Raw genomic sequence first — 25,898 nt, forward strand, 5'->3', positions numbered from 1 at the left:
TATTATATAGGCTTTGAATTTAATTAAAAATCCCTGCCCTTCTGGAGCTTACCTTCTAGTTATTTGTTCTGAAGTAGTAATTTGACTTCATATAATCTATAATATAAGCCTAAATCAGTATTTTGATAATTTTATGTTCTTAAAAGTGATTTGTTCTGAACACTATAATGTAATCTTTCCACTTTCTATTCTACATCTTTTTTTCACTTGGAATCACTTAGTAATAGATACTGTTCATTAAACATGAGTACTTTTTCAACCAACAATTTTTTAAAAATACCTTTTATTATGTAGAATTCTAGTTTTTCTCTTTTATAATTAAAGTAGGAAGAGGAGAAAGGAAAGGGAACAATTGAAAAAAAATCTCCAAAAAAAACCCTTAAATTTGGAAGAAATATTAAAAGATCCTTCAAATCTACCTCTTCATTTTGCAGTTGAAGAAACTGAGTTCTGCCAAGGTTAAGTGGCTTGTCCTGTGTCACATAGCTAGCTTATTAGAATCTCTACACAACAGTCCAGTACTCTATTATATGTAATCCATACTATTTTTGAGACATTTTCATTCAACAAATATTTGTGCCTACCATATGCCAGACAATGAAATGTAGTAAAATGTGTAAAATTAAGGTGATTCCTGTGGGTTCAGATTCTGTTTTCTACTTACACGTGAAGGTATTCCAAAAACTTTTATTTAAGAAAAAATCTACATTGAGTGAGATTAGAGATATAAATAGGACCGATGGCTCATCAATGTGAAGTCCTGCGGTCATTTCCATGGCTGATTTCCTGGGACTCATTTGGAACTGTTATTTTCCACCAGTTTGGGATATTGTTGGAAAATATGCTCCAGAGCACAAAAGAATTGCTTTTGTTGTTTTTGCTTTCAGTTTTCCTACTTCGGTCTACATACAAATTGTCTTTGGGTCAACTGTTATCTTTTTGTTTCTATGGTTAGGCCCCTGGAGTGTTGCTGTAATAGTTTGTACAGCATTCTTATGCAACATTTATTAAGGAATATTAAAAGGGTTAAAAGGCAGCATTGACAGTACAAATAGTCACTGTAATTAGAATTAATTAGGATTTCTTAAATTTTCTGTAGCAAAAACATAGGAAATAGCTCTACTTGCAGCCATTTTTGAAAACGAGAGACTAGATAACATTTAAAAAATACTTTATAATCTCTTTTGGGTATGTGTGTATATTTCTTCTCTCAGTCTTGTCAAAAAAGTATTTGTTGGTTTGGTGGTTTCATTTGTTTGTGTCTTTAAACTTAGTGTTGTAGGATTTGAAGTATAATGACAAATGAAGGAAAAAGAGAGCTCAGAGTGCATGGCATGCAGATTGGTATAATGGAAAGAATACAGGATTTGGAGTCAGAAGTTCCTGTTCATTCTGTTTGCCACCTACTGATTATGGTCTCGGACAAGTAACTCGTATTTGTCTTTAAATCTCAGCTTCCACATTCTTTTCTCAACAGTTCCTGACCTTTCCCTGCATTCCCATCCAAATTAAGTTTTTCTGTTGTGTGCTTTCTTTAGTACCTATATTTTTTCTTCAAAGCACTTTTTATCTCTTGAAATGATGTTTCTGTGTTTATCTATATTGGTTTAATTTGTTCTTCCTACCTGAATTACAATTCATAGGAATAGGGTTTGTATCTGATTCATCTTAGCACTGACACATGATAGGTAAACAGTAAATATTTGGTAAATAAATACTTAATACCTGCCACATGCCAGGTTATTTCCTTCACAGAGATAAAACTACCACAACCACACCTCTGACAGAAAGCCTTCTTTGAGAAAATTAGGTCGAGAGGTACCCATAGCACCTTCTTACAGAGGACTGCTGGGTTTATGAAATTGTACACTAACTTTTATCTTATTTGTGTCTCACACCCCAGTGAAGTAATAGGCTGGCCTAGACTGAAACATCCTACTATTAGGATCATGCATTTGAGCTCCTGTCTAGCACAGTGCATTGAACACTCAAGAAAACCAATTCCAGTTAGTTTTTTGAAGCGGCAGTCAGAAACTTGGCATGTTTTTCTACAGCATTTTTAAAAATCTTTATCTTACTGAGAATGATCATTTATAAATTTATAAATATTGAGTTTAAGGAATAAATTATCATTTTTATTTAGTTGTTTATTCATGCCCCGGTCAGGGTAAGATACTTGCTTGAGATCTGAATCAGTTTTGAAAGACAAGTGTATGTGGACATAATGGCTTACCGGTAAATCTTACAACTTATTTCCATGCCTACGTATGCTAACATTTTTATAATTGGCTTCCAAAGGACAAACACAGATGGCTATAGTCTGAATATTCAGCATGTTTTAGACTAAATGTTTTCCCAGTAATTTCAAGTGTATTATTTCAGTATCAGATGATTAGCTGATTGAGTAGTTTCTGATACTTGCTTATCTGTTAGCTTGCCATTTTTCAGATTTAAAATAAAAAGTTTGGATAGCTGTAAGAAATGAGATTTATGAAAAGAACTTGTTTCCTCTCTCACATTTTTATAAAACAAAACTCTTGCTAAAAAGCTATTGTAGGCATTATTTTTGAGAATTTTTGTGTTGTGGTGGGGAGGCTGGTAGAGGAGAGAGATTATGGTGAGAGGGATTATTTTGTGTTTTAATTCATTTCATTGCTAATTTTAATTCTGAGACCATGGAACTTTTTTATATGGTAGAATTAGATATGCCTTTTATATCATCTTAATTCTCAGGTTCTGTAGGACAGCGCTTAAAATGATTGCTTAGTAGTGACTTTAAAAGATAAATTATCCATTTTTCACTCAATATGCATTTATTAAATTCTGCTCTAGCCTTTGTGTATATAGCAGTGAGCAAAAGTTCTTACCCTCATGGACTTTACCTTCTGGTTAATTGTTCTGAAAAAATAATATTACCTCATATGCTCAGTAACCAGCCTAAAACAATGTCTTAGTTATTTTATGCCCTTAGAAGTGATTTGTTCTATTACGGAACCATTCAACTTTTTGTTCCATTTCTGTTACTAACTTTTTCATTTTTATTTTTTTAATTAAACTATTATAAAAAGGTTATGTAATTGCTCATATAAATAAATATTAAAAATAAATTACATACATGACCTAACAGTTGAAATTTTAAACATAATCTTCATCTTTGTCTTGATATCCTCTGCTGCCTGAATATACTTTCTAACACAAACAACATGGAATTTTAAGAAGTTTTAGAAATTGAGCATAAATATCAGGAATGTCATTATTAATATTTTTCTTGGTTTTGCATTTTCTCTGAGGGATCTTTTTAAAATCATGCGCCTAGACTTTTGATTCTATTTAAAGATAATACATAATGGTATTTCAGTTGGTTTATTTTTAAAAAGGAATCTGCTGTCCCCCAAAGTAGTTTAAATGCATTCCAGCAGCTTAATAATGCACGAATAGAGGCAACTAGTCTTGCATCTGTTCCTTAAGCAGACATGAGATGAGGTAGGATCACTGGCTAATTGCTAAATAACTGGAGGGAAAATTTTAATGTGATATATTTTTATATTCTATAGGTCAGTGATTAGATAGTTCTGACTTATGAGTTAGACATCCTTATTAAGTAAACACTATATACTTTTCTTCCTCTATGGCAGACAAGTATAAAATATGCTGTATGTTGTTCTGTAGGTTCTGTTATTTGTCATGTATTTTGATATCAACATTATTATTAAGATTGCTTTAATACTTTGTACCATAAGAAATTTACTACCTTTGTAATTGGTCTAATTAATAGTTATACAATTAATATGTTGCTAGTATATTTCCTCTTTTTAAGGCACAAGGTGCTTGTACATATTCTTATGCTTTGTTTCTTTCAGAATGATCAAGGCTCTAATTAAATTTAGGAATCGGTGGTTAGTAGTTGCTTCATATAAAATTTCGAAAATTTGTTCCATAAAAAAAGAAATTTCAAATGAGCATAAAGAAAAATACCAGTAATCACAAATCCAGAGATACACCAAAGCTATTATGGTTTTATTCTTCTAGAATTTGTCTATGTCTATGTATATAATGTTATTAAAAATAAAGCTAGTTTAGAATGAATTATTGAAGGCTGTGAGCCTGAGGCTTGCCTTGTCTTTGTTAGATGAGATGCATGTAATTTTCCTTTTAGTAAGAAAAAGACGACATTGCAATATTATTTTATACCTACTGTGTCATAAACATCTTTATGATTAATAATGGTTTGCATTAATACTATTTTAATTGAGTTAATCCAGTGTTGCCCAAGTATGTAATGCATACTTCTGATTTTAAGCGGTGTCAGATATTTTAGGTGACATCCTAATCCATTATTAAGTAACATTGGATAGTATTGTAGGAAAGTTTTTACCTTTTTAGGTTTCTTTTAAGTTCACCTGCTTATGATAAGCTAAAAGCCTATTTGATGCTCATATATCCTTTATGCCTCTCTAACACATACCTGTTTCTTTTGTAACTTTCAGTAATATCTAACTAAAATTTTAATAATGTAGTTTTATTTTGCATTGTATTCATTTCTGTTTACTATTTTTTTTTAAAGAAATCACAAGTGATACTGGCTTTTAATTTATATCAGGGATAGAAAGTCTCCTTTTAAAATAAATTTAAGAAATGTACGCTAGTTAAAACAGGTTAAGTAAATGATAAGTATAGGTGGCACTAGGATATGACAAAAATTCTGATGACTAAGGGATGGGAAGCACTATTGATTGATATTGAAATTATTTCTAATTTTTATTTCTAAGGATGTAGTGATGAATTGTATAGCTAAATCTTTTTGCATGGACTAATTATATTTCATATAAATTAGCAGAAGTCCCACAAATTCTGCTAATCAAATGTATTTAGAGCTCTTGTATTTTCATATAACCTCACATCCAAAGTTTACACTCTTTACCAAACAGTGAGTGAGAGTGCCTATTATTCCTTATTCTACCCAACTCTGGGCTAATTTTTTTTCTTTAGACATGACATTTTTAGTTCTTCTCAATATTTGAATAGCATTCATTTAGAAATCCTTAATTTCTTTGCAATTCAGTAGTTAGAGACTGTAACAATTGTCCTTTATTTTGTCATCATTTTTGTGATAGTTTGATCTTTTAAAGAAAGTGACTCCAAAGCTGCTTTTTCCTTAGTGGTGATAAAAATAAATAAATTTATCTTCGACAGTAATGACAATCTTTTTTTTTCTGTAGCTTGCCCAGTTTCGACAAAGGAAAGCTCAATCTGATGGGCAGAATCCTTCTAAGAAGCAGAAAAAAAAGAGGAAAACTTCAAGCAGTAAACATGATGTGTCAGCATATCATGCTTTGAATGTTGAGCAATCACAGAGTGATGAGATGTACACGAATAGTTCTCAAAGAGTAGCATCAGCTGTGACTCCTGAATCCACAATAATGAAAACTTTACACGGTGGAGAAGTGATCAAACATGACCAGGTCTTCTCTGTTGAAGTAAGTATTCATCCAGATTTTTAAACATTAAAATTTTAAGTGGAAAGCAGTTGTAATGACAACACTCATTAGCACCATGTGCAGTTTTTGTGAGCTTGATTCAACAAACATTTATTGGGCACCCAAACATTTAGAATTGAGCAGTAAGGATACAAAGGTAAGTATGACAGTCTCTACCCATTAGGAAAATCAATCTAGTGGGGAGGGCAGATGTAAGATAGTCCGTGGACTCTGTCTGCTTAGAGATGTGCTAACAAATGTGCACATGGTACCGTAGAGTATCATGATTTGGGGGAATGCCCAAATCAGCCTTATGTGGTTATTTAAACAAGTTTCTTGGAAGAGATAATGGAACTGAGCTTTGAAGTATAATTTAGAGGAAAAGAAGTAGGGGAGGCAATCTCTGTGCAAAGAACCAGCAGTCTCTAAGATATGAAAATGTGATGTGATTTGGAAGCCATAGGTAGTTTAGTTTTAGATGGATCACAAAGTGATGGGAATGGGATGGTGGTGATGGTGAGGGGCAGGAGGTCGCACCTGGCCCGTAGGAAGTTCTCAGTAAGTGCTGATTTTCTTCCTCCCCATAGTGGTGTGATTTTTCAGAATCAGGAGATGAGGGAGATGTTAGGAATGGATTGGGATGGCGGGTAGAGTGGAGGAACCCCCAGCTAAAATTAGTAGAGAATGATGGGATGCTTAGGAGGAAGAGTTTTGGACAAGGCAGAACTATAATTTGGATTGTGTCCTTGCATATTTATTTAGGAAACAGATTTAGATATCTAGGGATTTGAGCTTTATGCAAGAGGGCAGGGTGTCAGTAGAGATTTGCTGTTCATAAGTGTACCTTTTTGAGTTTTTCTTACTTAGAGTTTGTTGAGCATCTTGGATATGTAGATTAATGTTTTTCATTAATTTAGGAAGTTTTTGGCCATTGTATTTTCAAATATTCTTTTTGCCCCTTTCTCTCCTCTCCTGGGTCCCCCCATTATGTATATGTTATTACTGTGTTTCTCCGAAAATAAGACCTAGCCAGACCATCAGCTCTAATGCGTCTTTTGGAGCAAAAATTAATATTATATATTTATATAAAGATAATTAGATAAAAATATAAATATAATTATATATTATTATAAGGCTGGGTCTAATATAATATAATGTAATATATTACCGGGTCTTATATTAATTTTTGCTCCAAAGGGCGACACATTGGAGTCTGGCTAGGTCTTATTTTCGGGAAACACGATATGTTTAATGTTGCACAGATCTCTGATGCTGTTTATTTTTCTTCATTCTTTTTTTCTTTTCCTCAGACTGGATAATTTCAAATGAACTACATTAAAGTTTGCTGATTATTTCTTCTTCATTCTCAGATCTGCTGTTAAGCCCTTGTAGTGAATTTTTCATTTCATTTGTTTTAACTCCAGAATTTCTTTTTGGTTGTTTTATATACATTCTTTTTTTTTTGTGTTGATATTCTCTATTTGGTAAGGCATTATATTTATAATTTTCTTTAGTTTTTTAGGTATTTTCTTCAATTATTTGACTATATTTGAAATAATCTAGTTTAAAGTCTTTTTTATTAAGTCCAATGTCTGTTTTTCCTCAATTTCTATTGACTGCTATTTTTCTTGTGTATGGGCCATACTTTCCTTTTTCTTTGTGTATCTTTTAATTTTCTGTTGAAATCTAGACCTTTTATAAAATGTAGTATGGTACTTCTTGTGCTTGATTTAGTTTAAAGATATGTCAGTTCCACAGTTTTTAGTACACAATATGCATTTAATCAATAGCTATTTAGAAAGCATAAATGAATGAACCCTGAAGCCTTCTGTCATGAAAACAGTTTAGATTTAAAAGAGCCATATGGGTTAGGAACCACTGCTACAGAATTTTAGAATAGAGGTAAGGCTTATTTCTGTTCCTGGCATCAGTTACTGTATCATAAAAGGAGGTAGACTTGGAACTTGATCTTGAGTGATGAATAAAATTTCCCTAAGTTTAGATGAGAAAGGAGACACTGATGGTTCATATTTGTTGAATGAAAAGGTGAAATAATGTGGGTCTCTTTTCTCATTTGTAAATGAAAATCTTAGATGAGAGGGAAAAGAGTGAAAGCAGTGAAAATTTAGGTTTCTTCCTTGACTCTTCTTCCCAGTACAGTACTTCTAAGCTGAAGGCTGCTTGGGGAAAAGAAACCACTCACTTCACACCCAAATCCCAGAGATGTAAGGATGAAACAAGAATGTCTTAGAAAGTGCTTTGTAAGCTGAAAAGGTGTTAATAACACAGGTTGTTATTTTTCTTCAAGTTGTAATTACTTTTCTAACATCAAGATTTGATGACTTCTTTTTGAAGAAATCGAACTCTTTTTTAGTAATATTTTAGGACTTTTTATTTCCTAAAAGAGATACAAGAATTAGAGGGATGATACCTTAATTGGTGCCTTTGTCTTACAAATGATTTGTAATGTATACAAGATCCAGTGTGAATGTACTTCTTGATACTTTTATATTTAGAAAAATCCATAGTGTTAAATTTTAGGTGCATTATTTAGCCATTTATAATCAGAGTGAAAATTTTAAAGATTTGAATAATTTTTACTATATTTTTAGTGATATTTTTATATGAGTTTTCTATCATAAGTACCAATAGTAATAGGTTAATAAAGTATATTTGTGGGCGGAGAAGACCTTAATATAATTGGTTTTTACTTTTGTTTTAGCCGGAAAGTGAAATTTCAACCACAGCAGATGATTGTAGTTCAGAGGTAAGACTAAATAATAGTATGATTGAGATTTTATGTTATTCCTAAAACTATTATTGATTATTAGTACTTTATTTCTTGCAACTCACATGCCTTTGTATTTTTATAAATATAATAAAATATAGCATAACATAACATAATATAAATGACCTAGAATACCTGAAGATAGTTTTTCTGATGTATCTGTTTTTCAGATTATTAACTAAGGTCTTAAATTTGTATGTATAGCTTGGTTTTTAGATGAAAGCCTTGTTTTAGTTTCTAGGAGTGTTTGATACTGGGTTTCTAGGATACTTGATCACATTATAAGGTATCCATATTTACTGCAGTAAATATTTCATAATAAAGTCTGTTTCATTTTGAGTAATGCTTTTTATAAATCCTTAACTGCTAGTTAATTATATAAATTCATTTGTTGAAATTAATCTTGCAATAGTGGTTGTTTTTTAATTTAGGTGATAAAAGCTAATGTCGGCATTGGCCACTTTAACAAAAATGTTCTTTTGTTATCGTTTCCTTATTGTCATAGATATGATTGTTACTTCTTTGGTCCAAATTTGAGGATGTGGAAAACTATTTGTTACTCTGAATGATTCAGTAACTCAGTGTATTCTATAAGTTTTGATGTACTGTAGGTTTCTAATAGAAAAAGAAAACTTCATGTTCTTAAATTTCTGTTTTGGATAACTAATGGGAGTAAAAACTTGAACAATTCAAAAATTTAATGTGTTTAAAAGCTGGGAATATACTTAGGAGTAATCTGGACAGGAAAATAAATACTGTGTTTCCCCGAAAATAAGACCTAGTCCGACATCAGCTCTAATGCATCTTTTGGAGCAAAAATTACTAGAAGACCTGGTATTATATTATATTATATTATATTATATTATATTATATTATATTATATTATATTATATTATACCTGGTCTTACAGTAAAATAAAACCAGGTCTTCTGTTAATTTTTGCTCCAAAAGATGCATTAGAGGTGATTGTCTGGCTAGGTCTTATTTTCGGGGAAACAGTGAAAAAACAAATAAATAAATAGGTGCCCAATTTAGGCTACATAAAGTTGCCTCTATGGGAAGTATCTCAATTTAAAAATTATAGCATGTAGTTCATAGAATCTGCCCTTGTGATTTGAAATTTGGGGTTTATATATGAAAACACTGCTTTTTTGTTTCTGTATAATGCCTTAATTCTTATAGCTTGTCTTTCTTGATTGAAAGTTTTGAGTGCTTGAACTAGCTGTGTGTTTGGGGTACCCTATGACTCCACAAAGTGCATTTTTTCCTTTACCCCAATGTGAACTTTTTATAAGCCAGGTGGCTACAGGTCAGACCATCTCATACATGCCTATGAAATCTGGTTAAAATTTCATAGCCATTTTCTCACTTTAAGATAAAAGACTGAAATTTAATTTTCATTATGATTTGAAAGCTAAAGACATTAAAAAACTTAATTTTCATGTTCTCTTTATGAAAATATGAAGTAATAATATTGGAGATTCTGTTATAAAATTTTTTAGTTTAAAAATCTGGTGGGAATTATGAGGTCCAGAAAAATACATTGCAACTATATATCTGTGATACCTACTTAAATACGATGTGTTTCAAAGTAAGGTACACGTAGTATTTAAATATAAGTCCTATAAATAAAAGTTAGTACATGTTGACTGTGGTTCAACTATAAGAAATGTATTTTACATATGTGTGTGTAATTTTGTATATTTGTATGTATATAGTTACATATACGGGACTTCTCAGCTGTGTTCACATTTTCAGGAGGCAGAAGAGTCATCAGTAGACCAAATGTATAAACCAAGGAATAAATCTCAGATTATAATACTTTTCACATTGGCCTTCTTAAGGAATTGTCTTTCAATAATATCCCCCCAAATGAAATTCCTTTCTAGGCAACACATACTTTATTTTATAAGTTCACCACAAAATGCCAGATTTGCAAAGTTTATTAATTTTGCATTTATGTAAATTTTGTATTTGCATATCTGGTTTGCATTTGAATATTTTAAAATTTCAAAATTACATAGTTTTAATCATAGGCCACATCTGTATCTTGTATTTTGTCTATATATCACTGTTATTTTTCTGGTACTTATTTAGGGAAATAAGGTGATATTTGGATCCAGAAAGACCTGTGTTTAAATCTCAGCTTCATCACCTCTGAGCTGAATTTGGGCACTTAATCACTTAAATTCTGAAACAGTTTCCTTTCCTGTAAAATGGGAGTACTAATCTCTACCTCACAGGATAGGTATGAGGGTTATTTGATAGTGTCTAGTATGGTGTTTGGTATATAAAAAATAATTAGCAAAGCCTCTTTTTTTTTTTTAAACTCTTTTCAGTAGAAATATGCTTTTCTTCACACTAAAGTGTATATGAAACAAGTGAGTGATAAGAATTCTTTTAACACATTCTCGGGAGGATTTCAGATTCTGATTATATATTTAGTTAGAACTCAGTTTGGAAATTTTACATATATAAATATGGTGTGTGCTTAATATTCTTGACTTCTGTGGCTAGTATACTTGTTGGATTGAAAAATGTGCTCAGGCCTAGGAAAAAATTAGATTAATTTTATCCTATGACCTACCTTCGATCTGTTCTGTATAAATATACTCGTATATCCAATTACATGTATATATTAGGGAAGTAGATTAAATTAAAACATACTCTTTTATGAATTAATTTACATTATACATGATCTGTTGAGTCCTTGATGAAAGGACATTTCATATCCAGAATGCCATATTTACATGATTTAAAAAAAAATTTTTTTATTGGGGAATTTTGGGGAACAGTGTGTTTTTCCAGGACCCATCAGCTCCATGTTCAAGTCATTGTTTTCAATCTAGTTGTGGGGATGCGCAGCTCAGCTCCAAGTCAAGTCATTGTTTTTTCAATCTAGTTGTGGAGGGTGCAGCTCAGCTCTAGGTCAAGTCCTTGTTTTCAGTCGGGTTGTGGAGGGCGCAGCTCACTGGCCCATGTGAGAACTGAACCAGCGACCTTGGTGTTATGAGCGCTGGGCTCTAACCATTGAGCCAACCAGCCGCCCCTACGTGAAATATTTTTATTGATACCTATTGATCAGAGTTATTTGTAGAAAGTGGGGAGTGCTACAGGCACCATAGAGACAAGACAGGTAAATAAATGAATGGTTTGCTATGTGTAGACAGATGAAATGTTAGGGCATACAATTTCATTATGGATTTCATCTGATTATTTAATATTTCCTAACAAAGGTGCTTGTATGATATATGACATTTATGTAATTACTGGCTGGAGTTAGAGACAGTCTATAGCCATAAAGTAGTATCAACTTAGCTTTTCAACTTTCACTTGTTATTTTGTTTTGTTTTGTTTTACTTCATTTCATTTTCTTTTTCTGCCTCCCTGCCTCAGCTGTGTTGAGGTATAATTGGCAATTAAAAGTGTTGTATATATTTATGATATATAGAGTGGTGATTGATATTCAACTTTGACTTTAAATGTATGATCTTAACTGCATTAGTTACTTGGCTCCAATTCCATGAGTCAGCTAGGAGTTGAACACCTGTAATTTTTATGAACTTTTATGAACCATCATATCCTTCCTATTTTTTATTAAAACATCCATTGTTGTTTCTTAATGTTTGCACTACCAAATTAAGTATAAAGATAATGTATTAATCATAAATAGTTGAGTGAGTTATGTTTTTAAATTAATGTTCACTGAAAGGAAAAGTTTTGTGTGAAGGTCATTTTATAGTTTTAAAATAAAAGTGATCTTTCTTTGATTCCTTCTGAATAGCAGTATAGTATTTTTACGAGATGATACTTACCTCTGCAGAACATTTTAAAATTTAAAATGTACCTCACTTGTACTTTCCCAAATCTTGAAGTTGTCTCTACAGATTAAGTAAATCTGTGAATTCAGAAAATATATGGGAATAGACTAAAGGTTAAATAACTGTGACAAGTGCCACAGTAAAAAAGATCATTAAGAGAAGTTGATCTTTTCTGCAGTTAATGGAGTCTATTAACCTAATTTACATGTTTCAAGTTCTTAATTTTCTTTCACATTATGATTTACCAATTATAGTGTTAGAAAGCTAATAATGCAAAAAGAAGAGATAAATGCTCTACCCTTAGGTATCAGTAAAATAATTGTTGCATTAAAAAATAAAATAATCTATTGCTAAATATTAATGGTCCTAATGTTGTGTTGATTATGCGTATTTCTATTCTAACTTTGAAATACGGTTTTAGTTTAGTTCTGGTGAATAATCATTTATTACCTATTTACATGATACTGAATGATTAAAATTTATTAATATTGACAAGATTTTTATATTTATTATAACATAATTAAGTTTTGAAAACAGTTGCGTAGTATTTTAAGTTTATATATGTGAGTTAGTCTAGTGTAAAATTTGATTAAATTAGTGAGAAATTAAGCTTAATGTTGGCTATATAATGTGTTAGATACAATTAATTACAGTTAACTAATTTATGTTACAGTGATATCATCCATTGCTTAATATTACATTTGAAGACATAAAATCCATTTTGTTACACTGTTACTATAAAGTAAAATTTTAAGACACTTATTAAAATGCGTCATTTCAGAATTAAGAAAAGCTAATTGAAATTTAGGAGAATTTAATTTGAAAGTTATTGCAAGTGACTTGGTAGTAATAACTTTATAGAGGTCGTACTCCTGTTTTCTGATAACTTTCACAAATTTCAATATTGTGTTACCATAAAGGTGAAAAGTTTTTTTGGTTTTTGTTTTTTTTACTTTAGCTTTGTTTTTCAGAAATTAGGGGAAAAAACCCCAAAGGAATCGAACTCTGATAAAGAACTCTTGATTAGGATCTTCATTTTTTAAAAGTGTTGTGGTCCATATGGATCTAATTCTAATTCTGGGAGACTCTATCTTACGTATTTCAAGAGTAAAAACATCATTATCTTGTATTCTATTGACATAGAATTGTGAATAATTAACATGTGAGGAGGAGTGAAGTTCCTTTGTATACTCTTGCTGGTAGGAAGAGGAGGTTGTTAAATACATTAATTGATCTAAAATTAGTCTCACTCCAGGTCAACCCTGCAAACATATTCTATCAGTCATTCTTCTTCCACAAAATGCCTGAGCTAGAGACAGGCTATAATATGTTATAGAAAATGTCCACATTGGTCAGGGTTGATACGTACGATAGTACTACCCCCAGGGGAAAGTTTGGGGGAGTGTTCCTCACTTTTTCATCTCCTCCTACAACTTGACCTGCTTGCCAACCTTCAATTAATTTGTACCAGTAAACAGTTTGACTTTAAAATTAATAGGACTTAATTAAAAAAACCAATTATTTAAATGATTTCAAGGCAGTATTTTGTAGAAGAGGATTCAGTAACTTGAAGTTTATAATTATCCTTCTGAAGACAAAATAGAAACTGCACTTGGAACTTTAAATCACTTAAAAGATAATGTATACTACAGTGTCTTTTGCATTGTAAGCACTAAATGTTTGAGGAATGATTGGCATTTGAAATGGTCATAATGTTTTTTAGATACTTGAAAACTATATCTGTTTCTGCCAATGTGACATTTTCCCTACACGTAAAAGAGGCATGAATACAGTTAGCTGATATATAATTATTAGCTTTAAATAAAATTCTGTTTAAAATCGTAATATATCAGGAAATTGTTTTTATACAGGTAAATGGTTGCAGTTTTGTGGTGAGAGCAGAAAAGCCTACAAATTTATTAAGGGTACAGTATTTAAAACTACTCATGATACTAATGTTTTATGCTATTTAAAACCATCTGGCTTACTAACAAAGCTTTTTCCTGCATGTACTTCTTTCTGTGGGTGATGTTTAAATGCTTTTAATGGTTTAACAAAACAAAATTATCCGCCTTTTGTTGTAAAACTCAATTGTAATAGAATTTGCAGATAACTTGTTCTTGATCTTGAGGTACATAACACATTAACAACAAAGGAGCTTGCCATACCAGTGAACTCCCAGGTGATGAGTGATGTTTTAAAGTGGACTTGGCTTTGAATATTTGACTAATTCTTCCTGTGAAGTGTTGTTTGTACTGAATTATTCAAAATCTTGGATTGATTTAGGAAGAAGAATTTGGTGTTGATGATTCTTATTCGGAACATGGAACACAATACAATCAGACCCAACTAGAGATGATGGAAAATGAACTGGTTGGCAAACAGCATGAGATTGAAGAACTGAACAGAGAACTGGAAGAAATGAGGGCCACTTATGAAGGACTGCAGCAAGTATGTTTACCTTACGTGTCTTGTTACTCACAAAAACAAAAATAGGAAATTTGAATGATAGTGTACGTACATTCTTTAAAGATGGGGTTTTTAAATGGTAACAAGGTCAATTCATGATACTTATCCTTATGTATATATCAAAACCACCTTCCTTAAAACTAGGATTTCATTAACAGGTCTAATAAAACGTGGACTCTTTTATTTTACTTTATGGGATAGGTAGGCTGAAATCACTTTAGTAGAATAGACGTTTTTGTAATCAACCTGCGAGAAAATTATTGTGCAAACCACATCAAAATACGATGATTTAAACTCATTAAAAATGTCAGCGAGTCCTTGTAAGTGACCACTGGTGGTTAAAGTGACGTGTTGTTTGTCGCAGTCAGTTATGAAAACAAGATGAAATAGGACGTTGGTGAGGATAACACAACACATTTCACTTTTATCCTCTCCAGAAAAGAGTGAGATTTAACTTGTCTATGATGGTGTTGCCCAGGAACAGATGGAAGCATCCCTGAATATAAAGGCACTGTCCTTCTAGAAGTAGATATATGGATAAGTCAGACCTAATATGTTTTGTTTCTAAGTTCAGATAATTTTTTAAAGGTTGATTTGGAAGTGAAACCAATTCCTGCAAGCTAATAGCTTTCAAATGCGAAAAAGGTTGCTTACAAATTGTAATGATTCTGCCAATGAGTTGTGAATATCATATTTTTGAAGAACAGTTACCTGTAATAATGATTGATTTGTTAAAAAATAGAAGTTTAGCACTTACTAATTTCACTGATGTTTTTTAGTTACAAGAATTTGAAGCAGCCATTAAACAAAGAGATGGCATCATAACCCAGCTTACTGCTAATTTACAACAAGCAAGAAAAGAAAAGGATGAGACAATGAGAGAATTTTTAGAGTTGACAGAACAAAGTCAAAAATTACAGATTCAATTTCAGCATGTAAGTATTAGTAGTAGAACCAAATTTATTAGATTGTTAGAAAGGAATTAATTTTTTTCACACTTTCCACAACCAATTTAAATTTGTTTAAAACCATTTGCTTATTTCATATTATGTTTGGAAAACTAGTTCATACCTCTTGTTATATTATCCAAGAGTTTAATTCATATTTCTTGCATAGTTTCTTTCTTTTATTTCTTTGTATTTTGAAATCCTACAAAACTTTATAAGTCTGATTGAGTGTAGATTTGCAGAAATTAACATATAGTCACATCCTACCTTTGCCAACCCTGGTGTGATTTTATTTTAGTCTCAAATGGTAACTAGACTGAATATAGTCCATTTACCTTTAATTAGAGCCCTAAGAGTCTTAATTATATTAATCAAGGTTTCTGATGGGGAGTAACAGAAAATAAATTGAGATAGCTTAAGCAAAAGGGAGGAATTTAATGTAAGGATGCAGGCTTATCTTATAGAAGTCAAGGCAGAAATACCACCACGCCTCTGAAATGGACTGGGATCAGAAACTGGAAAGTCCTCAGGAATCCAGGAAGTATTGCCTTTCAGGCCGCATTTCTTTCAGCATGTCTGCCTCTGTTACCTCTCTCACTAGACTACTTTCTCTGCTTGATCATGGGAAAGATAGTCTTATTGGTTCAGTTTGGGTAACATGCCCACACTCATCTGGTCAGCCATGGCAGTAGTTTGATGGGGTCTCAAGCCTGTGAATTCAGCACAGTTCCCAGAGAGCAATTGTGAGCCAAGTAATACCCCAAAAGATGTCTATTCCTTAGTGCCGTCACTGCAGAATTTAATACCTTGTGATTTCTTTCTGTTTTCAAGTTACAGGCTAGTGAAATGCTGAGAAACAGCACTCATAGTAGCACAGCTGCAGATTTACTACAAGCCAAACAACAGATTCTTACTCATCAGCAGCAGCTAGAAGAACAAGACCATCTATTAGAAGATTATCAGAAAAAGAAGGAAGACTTCAAATTGCAAATCAGTTTTTTGCAAGAGAAAATTAGAGCGTATGAAATGGTATGTTTATTTTAAAGAAGTCAGCCAACTTGCAGCAGCTTTACAATTAACTTTAGTTTTGTATGTAAATATTTATCTTGTTATGTACATGAGTCACAAAATTTTGTAATTAAGAAAAGCTCTTTCAGTTTCTAAAATTTATTTCAAAAGCAATTAGGAATCTTATAATAAAAAATGTTAAGTTAATACTCATTACTGAGTTCCTTGAAAGTGACCGGCCTATGTTAAACTGAGTTTTCAGGAGAATCTAAATTTATAACCAGAATTTCTGTCCCTTTTTTTTTTTCCCCATCTAAAGGTATTTCTACTGATTTTAGGGGTGGCTGGTTAGCTCAGTTGGTTAGAGCGTGGAGCTAATAACACGAAGGTTGCCGGTTCAATCCCCACATGGGCCGCTGTGAGCTGCGCCCTCCTTAAAAAATAAATAAATAAATAAAGGTATTTCTACTCATTTTAGACGTGGTTATGAAATTCTGAAAATATTTTCATAACAGAATGAAATTATATGGATTTTAATTAGAAAAAATACAGTCAGTTCTCATTGTTCGTGGTACCGAGTTTCCCCAAAAATAAGACCTAGCGGGACCATCAGCTCTAATGCGTCTTTAAAAATTACTTAAAGATTATTTAGACCCGGTCTTATTTTACTATAAGACCAGGTATAATATATAATATAATATAATACTGGGTTTTGCATTAATTTTTGCTCCAAAAGACCATTAGAGCTGATTGTCTGGCTAGGTCTTATTTTTGGGGAAAAGGTAATTATATTTTATACAATTGCCTGGGACAATTATTTAGCAAATAAGTTCTCTTTGGGGATACACACATATACATAACTCACAGATTATAATCTTAAATCCTAAAAACAGCTCATCCTGGTAGATTATATTTTGTTTACTTTTCAAAAGAGAAAGTGAGGTTCAGAAGTGTTAAGTGACTTGCCTGAGGCCACCCCAGTTACCAGAGTTGGGATTCAAACCCAGTCTAACTGGCCCAGGGTCAGAATTTCTTGCACTGCAGGGTCTCTGTCCTCTCAGCACGAGAGCTGAAACAAGAGGGCCGCCTTGTTTGTCGTCAGCTGGAAATACACGTGTCTATCACCTCAAGGATTTTGACACTCCGTGCACTTCTGAAAATGACTACAAGTACTGATTTGGGGGTTAAAAATCTATTTTAGCAGGTAGGTGAATTTGCAAATACAGACTTTGTGAATAACAAGGACAGACTATACATATAACAGTACTTTTTATAAACTTAGGAGGTTCTTCTGCCAGAGGTTGAGGAGTTACCAAGACGAGTATTATTTGGTTAATATAAAAGTGTTAGTATTTATTTATTTTTATTTTTAAAGATTTTATTGGGGAAAGGGAACAGGACTTTTATTGGGGAACAATGTGTACTTCCAGGACTTTTTTCCAAGTCATGTTGTTGTCCTTTCAGTCTTAGTTGTGGAGGGTGCCGCTCAGCTCCAGGTCTAGTTGCCGTTGCTAGTTGCAGGAGGCGCAGCCCACCATCCCTTGTGGGAGTCAAACCAGCAACCTTGTGGTTGAGAGCCCACGCTCCAACCAACTGAGCCATCCGGGAGGCAGCTCAGCTCAAGGTGCCGTGTTCAATCTTAGTTGCAGGGGTCAGAGCCCACCATCCCTTGTGGGACTCGAGGAGCTGAACCGGCAGCCTTGTGGTTGAGAGCCCACTGGCCCATGTGGGAAATGAACCAGCAGCCTTCGGAGTTAGGAACACGGAGCTCCAACCGCCTGAGCCACTGGGCCTGCCCAGCTAGCATTTATTTTTGTTCACTTGCTACTAGGCAGGATTCAAAGCATTTTACACATATTAACTCATTGACCCATTACAGCAACCTTATGGGGCAGAGGTACCATTATCACCTCCGTTTTACAGATGAGGACACCAAGGCAAAGCAAGATGAAGCAATTTGCCAAAGTACATAGGTACTAAGTTGGTAGAACCAGATTTCAAACCTAGGTAGTCTGACTTCAGATACTGCTCTTAGGAAAATAGGAAATACACAAATTTAAGATATTGGAATTAAGAAATGGATATACTTTACAACCAAGGTAATTTCAAAATGCTTATGTAGATGTTTATAAAATACCTGTTTTGTACCAGGCCCTTGCAGGATACAGTAATGCTTAAAATATGCCCTTTTCTTCACTGGAACACATGATTTAGCAGGGCATATACACAAAACAATAAAACGAGGATAAGTGTAGGTAAAAGGGTGTTGAAAGTTCTGAGTAGGTCTGGCTTCATAAAGGAAGCGATTCAGGGTAGGCTTTAGGGAGGAGGTGATGTATGTTGGAACAATCACTTTTTAATTGTATTTTGTTTCCTCAGCAGTTGGTATAATGTGTGGCACATAGCAGCTACTCAATACTTATTTGATAAATGAGTAAATTATGACTCTAAACTGATAGAAATGGGGGGGACAGTTTAGACAGAGTAGAGTGTGCCTAAAGACCCAGACTAATACGTGTTGAAAATATATAGGGAGCAAAAAATAGTTTAACTAGAAAACGGTAGTCTTTGAAAGAGAGTCTTTCCAGGAGGAAAGTAGAAAAACAGTCCAGGCCTAGGTTAGAAGAGGATGGAAATTGGATTTTATTTTATTTATTTTCTTGGCAGAATAACTTGAGATTATTTAAAATTCAAGTATTAATAATTTATGTAGGGGGGAATAATCTTTCTTTATTTGAATGTTAGCAAGAATTTTATCAATCTCTTTTTTCATTACATATATAATCTAATTTCTCCTTTTTTTTTTTTCCCTCTTTGAATGAGTCCTTCTGAGTGGTAGTTTCATTAAAGTAGCTGAGGGACTAGAGCATTATGTTGATAGTTGACACTGTCTTGTTCCCTAGACAAGTGCATTTGATTCTAGGCTTACTCACATTATCTTAATCCTCTGAACTTCCCATGGTGCAGTAGTCACAGTCAGGAAGTATATTATTCCCCATTCTCAGGTTTGTTTCCAAAAGTAGAAGGATTGTATCTTCAACCATAGGGTTGTCTTTTTTTTTTTTTTGCAACACAAAGTAAGGGGTTTAAAGCCATGTATTTTGAAATAAACATTCCAAAAAAGAAAAAGAAACATGAATTTGTATAGTTTAATAGTTAAATGAAAAATTGTCGTTTGTTTCATTTATATCAGATGATAGTTTTGATTAAGTAATAGTTTTATAAGAGACTTCCCGTAGAAAATCAGGAAATAGAATTGTTACAGATTTATAACAATATTAACATTTTCAAGACTAATTACTTATTTAGCAATTTATCTAAAGTTGAACTAAGTTTACTTTCTTGCAGGTTCCAAATGCTGTATAGATCTTTTCTAGTATATAAAGATTTTACATTTATATACAGCACAGAGAATATTTGTTTTAATATGTTTTAGTTTTGAGCATACTCTGTGAGATAGAGGAAATAATATTATCTTTATTTTACAGATGAAAACACTAAGATTTAAAAAGTAAACTGATTTAAATACATTGTAGTGCAGAAATTAAAGTAAGGCTCAAGGCTCAATACTTGGTAATAACTTCTAGTGACGTTGGGTGGGATATGTGATACCAAGACAAAAGCTGAAAGGATTTTACTCCAGTGGCTGCACAGAATAGTATTCATTGCTTTGGTGAATTTATATAGTGCAGAATCTGGCCTTTGACTAAGCTCAGAAGTCTCATTTGGGTTTTATTTTCTATCAACTGAGACTTGAGCTATCTTTAGGTGAACTCAGATTTTCCAAGTTCAAAATGCTAATATTTAAACCTTGAATATAAAATTATTAATTTACAATGAGAAATAATTATCCCAGAGACCTGTATACTTCAAGTTCATTATTTGAAAAGCCAAGTAATAATAATAATAGAAAGTTGTTTAGTGAGCATGAGATTAAGGGATGTTAGAGGAATCAAATGTTGAAGGCATTAGGCTGTAATAAACTGATGTATCCATCTCACAGTAGAAATGATCATGCCTCTGGACTGGATGAATTAAATTCTGATTAAATGATTAATTAAAATTAATCATTGAAGAATTAAATTCTGTTTGCTACAACCCCCTACATTGCTTTGTACATTAGGTATAGTTTTCCCAGAGGGATCAGAATTCTCCATCTCATGGCACCTTGGTTCTGGACTGCACATGAATGGGGACTGCCAACATTTCCTTCTGAGGCTTTTCTTTTTCCAGGCTTTGCCATTTCATTCTTTCTTTAGATATGTTAATATATTCCTTCAAGGTGCCTTTAAGTCCCCTTGGTCTGGGAGTCCTGTCTTCTTAAAGGTGATTTAGCTTACCTACTTATATTCTGTTCCATTCTGTGGATTTTACTTTTTTCTTTGTTTTTGGGACTACAGCCCTAACTACTTAGGCAACTAAGTAACAGAGGCAAAACTTGGTCTCCAGGACTTCTGCTGGACTCCCTTTTGCTGTAACACTCCTGTGAATGATTGTGATTACTGATAAGCTTTGGCTGTGTTCTGGGTTTAGGCTTATCTGCAATTCCAAAATAGAGTCCCAAATCAGAACCAGGAAAACGTATCTGTCCTGCTTTCTACTTAAACCAATAGTCTAGGGCCAAGTTGATGTGTTATAAATGGTGTAGTTGTCTTGCAAGGGACTTGAGTTCAACTGCTTAAGCATTACATATCCCTAAATTTCTATTTTACTTAGCCCCAGGAATGAAGTTAAGGCAGGCACTCAGGAACCTGTTTTTGTGGTTTTACTCTTTTCATAGCACTTTCCCATCAAACACTTTCAGGTCACTAGACTACATGGGAGGAACCTTGGTTTATTTAAAAGACTTTCTTTTAGAACTCTAGAGTACGTAGTAAGTACTCTATAGAAAATACTAAATATTTAGAATATTGATCAGTTAATATCAAAGATGAAAATATAGTGGTTTAGATACATTTTGTTTCACCTGAATTAAGTTAAAATTTTCAATCATAGTGTAAGAAAACTTTTTTCCTCCCAGTAAAGCTAACACTACTTTAATGTCTGCTCACAAGTAGTGTTGAGTACACAAGTCCTATATTTCATTGACTTGGGAAAAATTGAGGGACAGACCCAGCGGTCACTTTTTATAGAATTACGTAGAAAGCAGACTTTTATTACTCTTTTGATAATGAGGTTAAGCCCCATAAGTTTCCTGGAATTAAAAATACCATTTTTATATTTTCATCTTTTTGTTTTTAAAGGAACAAGATAAAGAAGTAGAAAGCTCAAATAAAGAAATACAGGAAAAGGAGGCAATCATTGAAGAATTGAATGCAAAAATAATCGGAGAAGAAAGAAAATCTCTTGAGCTAAAGGATAAAGTCACAGCTGCTGACAAACTACTGGAAGAATTACAAGAACAGGTTGTACAAAAAAACCAAGAGATAAAAAATATGAAATTAGAGCTGACTAATTCCAAGCAAAAAGAAAGACAGTGTTCTGAGGAAATAAAACAATTAATGGGGACAGTTGAAGAACTTCAGAAGAAAAACCATAAAGATAGCCAATTTGAAACTGATATCCTACAAAGAATGGAACAAGAAACACAAAGAAAATTAGAGCAACTCCGGGCAGAGCTGGATGAGATGTATGGGCAGCAGATTGTGCAGATGAAACAAGAGTTAATAAAACAACACATATCACAGATAGATGAACTGAAAACAAGACATAAGGAAGAAATGGATAATGCTTTAAGATCATATCCAAATATTACAGTTAATGAAGATCAAATAAAGTTAATGAATGTGGCAATAAATGAACTGAATATAAAAATGCAAGATACTAACTCTGAAAAGGAAAAACTCAAGGAAGAACTAGGAGTAATTTCAGGAGAAAAGTTGGCTCTACAGAGACAGCTTGAAGACCTTTTTGAAGAATTGAGCTTTTCAAGGGATCAAATTCAGAGAGCTAGACAGACAATAGCTGAACAAGAAAGTAAACTCAATGAAGCATATAAGTCCCTGAGTACAGTGGAAGATTTGAAAGCTGAGATTGTTGCTGCATCGGAATCCAGGAAAGAACTAGAATTAAAACATGAAGCAGAAGTTACAAATTATAAGATAAAACTTGAAATGTTAGAAAGAGAAAAGAATGCTGTGTTAGACAGAATGGCTGAATCACAAGAAGCTGAATTAGAGAGACTGAGAACACAGCTTCTGTTTAGCCATGAAGAAGAACTTTCCAAACTGAAGGAAGATTTAGAAATTGAACATCGAATAAATACTGAAAAACTTAAGGATAACTTAGCCATTTACTATAAACAGCAGATAGATGGCTTGCAGAATGAAATGAGTCAAAAGATAGAAACCATCCAGTTTGAAAAAGACAATTTGATAACTAACCAGAATCAACTAATTTTGGAAATTTCAAAGCTAAAAGATTTACAGCAGTCCCTTGTAAATTCAAAATCAGAGGAAATGACTCTTCGAATCAATGAACTTCAAAAAGAAATTGAAATACTCAGACAAGAAGAAATGGAAAAGGGCACACTGGAACAAGAAGTTCAAGAATTACAACTTAAAACTGAATTATTGGAGAAACAAATGAAGGCAAAAGAGGATGACCTTCAAGAAAAATTTGTACAACTTGAAGCAGAGAATAACATTCTTAAAGATGAAAAGAAAGCCCTTGAAGACATGTTAAAAATATATACTCCTGTTAGCCAAGAAGAAAGATTAATTTACATAGACTCCATTAACTCCAAATCCAAAGACTGTAACTGGCAAAAAGAAATAAAAATACTGACAGAGGAAAATGAGGACCTCAAAAAACAATGTGTTCAGCTAACTGAAGAGATTGAAAAGCAAAGGAACACTTTTTCGTTTGCTGAAAAAAATTTTGAAGTTAACTATCAAGAGTTACAGGAGGATTATGCTTGTCTTCTCAAGGTAAAAAATGATTTAGAAGACAGTAAAAATAAACAAGAAGTAGACTATAAAAGTAAGCTGAAAGCACTTAGTGAAGAGCTTCATCATTTGCAAAGAATAAATCCAGCTACTGTAAAAATGAAAAGTTCAATCTTTGATGATAACAAACTTTTTATAGCAGAACCACTGGAAATTGGTGAGGTTGTTGAGAAAGATACAACAGAACTTATGGAAAAACTTGAGGTAACCAAGCGAGAAAAATTAGAACTGTCAGAGAAACTGTCTGATCTTTCTGAACAATTAAAACAGAAACATGGTGAAATTAGTTGTCTAACTGAAGAAGTTAAATCTTTAAAGGAAGAGAAAGAGCAAATTTTATTAAGATGTAGAGAGCTGGAAATCATAATTAACCATACTAAGACAGAAAATGTAAGTGTGTGTGATGTTCAGTTAAGTTCTTTAAAAGATGAAGTTGTGAATGTGACAAGCAGGGATTCTGGAGGTTCCATTTCTAAAATAAATAAAGATTTTGGTGAAGAATTAAAAATAATGGAGGATGAGAGTATACCTTTTGAAAATACGATTATTGGAAAAGAAAGCAAGCAAGAAAGATTGATTTGGGATCACTTGCCATCAGTGAAAAGTGAATCGTCGCTTGGGACAACTGAACAAAGTGAAAATTCTAAACTTCAGCAGGAACTCAATATGCTTAAATCAGAACAGGTATGTTTACTTATTTATATATGCTAAAACAAAGTGCAAATGTACATTTCATGCTAAAGGTTTTACCTTCATAAAACTTAAGTTTTATTTTATTACAGAAGAATGAAAGTGAACCCTAGAATGTAATTCTCACTTGGGTCTATCATTTATTTATCGTTGTTTCTGTTACATATTTTTTCACATTGTTGGCTTTCTTTCAGTTAATCTATGTTGTACGTTCTGCCTGGAAAATAAATCGTAATGGTTTCATATTTTCTTTGGAAAGGTAATAGTTTAAATAACTTTGTGGAGAATCTGAGCTTTAGAAACCTTATTTTTTAATATTTTGTTACAGTCTCAAAGATTAGAATTTCATTTCATACTGGTGCTTGCAAAATTCCACAACTGAAAATTAACGTTTAAACTTTTTGTATTCTGTGTAGTTGTGCATTAGTTATGAAACTATAGTTCCTTTAAAAAAGAAATCTCAATTTAAGTCCTAGAGTTTTCTCAGAGTATTGTTATACCTGAAGGAGAAAAAAAGTATTCTAAATACAGTTAAAGGGTGCATATAATGAGTGATAATAAATCACTCCTGACAATTTATAGTTGCCAGATACTGATATTAGAAATAACAGGAAAATTCTAGTGGGTATCTTGTATAATGATGCTCACTCAAGCTTTATGTTTCTTCATTTATGTAACAAGTATTTATTGAATCTGTTGCCAGGTATAGGAGTATAGTGGCAAAGGAGAAAGAAGATTCCTGTTCTCAGAGAGCATATATTCTAGGAAGGGAGGCAGGCAATAAACGAGGAAACCAGGAAAGTAATTAGAAATAGTGATAAGGCCTATGAAGAAAATAAAGCACATAATGTAACAGAAAATGAGGAATAGTGCGGTGGTAGCATTAAATAGGGTTTCAGGAAGGGTCTCTTGGAGGAATTGACATTGGAACTGAGATCTGAATGACAGGAGTCTACTACAAGGAAATGAGAGCAATTGTGAAGACGTAGATGAGTTTGAGTTGCAGAATGAAAGCGTGTGTAGTTGAGTTTGAGAGATGGAGAGAAGAGTTTGAAGAAGGAAGAGACCAGACCTTGGAGAGCCTTACAGTCTTTGTAAGATGTTGAGATTTTATTCTATATACAGTAGGAAGCCACTGGAAAGTTTTCTCTTTATTATAATAGATGTGTTCATATTTATGATGTTATATCAAATGTGAAGATATTTTCCATCCTAATAACTTAAATAGAGATAAGAAACTCAAATTGTTCAACTATTAATGCTTTGTTAAATATCTGGAATTGTTTGCAAAACCATAAACTGGGTTTAATTTAATTACTCCTAAAAATAATTGAAACGTTTTTTAAAAAGCATTATTGGGACGAGGGAGAAGTGGCAGGAATGTTATTGATACTGATTAATTATCGATGCTGTGGGAGGGCATAGATTGCAAAGTATATGTGTAAAATTGAAGGTAATTATTAGAATTTAGAAAAGGTATTGGAGCTTAGAAACTACAAGAGGAACCACTAGAATATCAACTCCTTGAAAGCAAGGACTCTGCTGTATCTCTAGGGACTAGCACAGTGACACGTGATAGGCAGTTAATAAATTTTTTTTAAATGAGTGAGTAAAAGGGAGAATAAACAAAACCAGTTTATCAAAACCCACAGTGAGACATCATAGACCTTCATGTTAAAGTCAGGAACAAGCTCAGGATAGCTTTTGTCACTTGCTGTTCATCATTGTTCTACAGGTTCTAGCCAGTGCAA

General features: G+C 32.8%; 1 protein-coding gene across 10 annotated transcripts in view; it reads left to right on the forward strand.

Moving 5' to 3' along the window:
- The window catches only part of AKAP9 (A-kinase anchoring protein 9), a 144,148-nt gene that overhangs the window by 12,105 nt on the left and 106,145 nt on the right, over positions 1-25,898 (forward strand). For 7 of the 10 annotated variants that reach the window (XM_019716603.2, XM_019716620.2, XM_019716627.2 and 4 more), the window contains exons 2-8: positions 5,220-5,477; positions 8,200-8,244; positions 13,958-14,011; positions 14,373-14,537; positions 15,335-15,490; positions 16,334-16,531; positions 21,754-24,141. In XM_019716603.2, coding sequence (XP_019572162.2) covers positions 5,220-5,477; positions 8,200-8,244; positions 13,958-14,011; positions 14,373-14,537; positions 15,335-15,490; positions 16,334-16,531; positions 21,754-24,141 — 3,264 coding nt within the window. The remainder of the gene's footprint in view (positions 1-5,219; positions 5,478-8,199; positions 8,245-13,957; positions 14,012-14,372; positions 14,538-15,334; positions 15,491-16,333; positions 16,532-21,753; positions 24,142-25,898) is intronic. The other 3 variants (XM_019716634.2, XM_074340712.1, XM_074340716.1) reach the window with 1 other exon arrangement.

This window comes from Rhinolophus sinicus, linkage group LG09, assembly GCF_036562045.2.
Source record: "Rhinolophus sinicus isolate RSC01 linkage group LG09, ASM3656204v1, whole genome shotgun sequence".
NCBI lineage: Eukaryota > Metazoa > Chordata > Mammalia > Chiroptera > Rhinolophidae > Rhinolophus > Rhinolophus sinicus.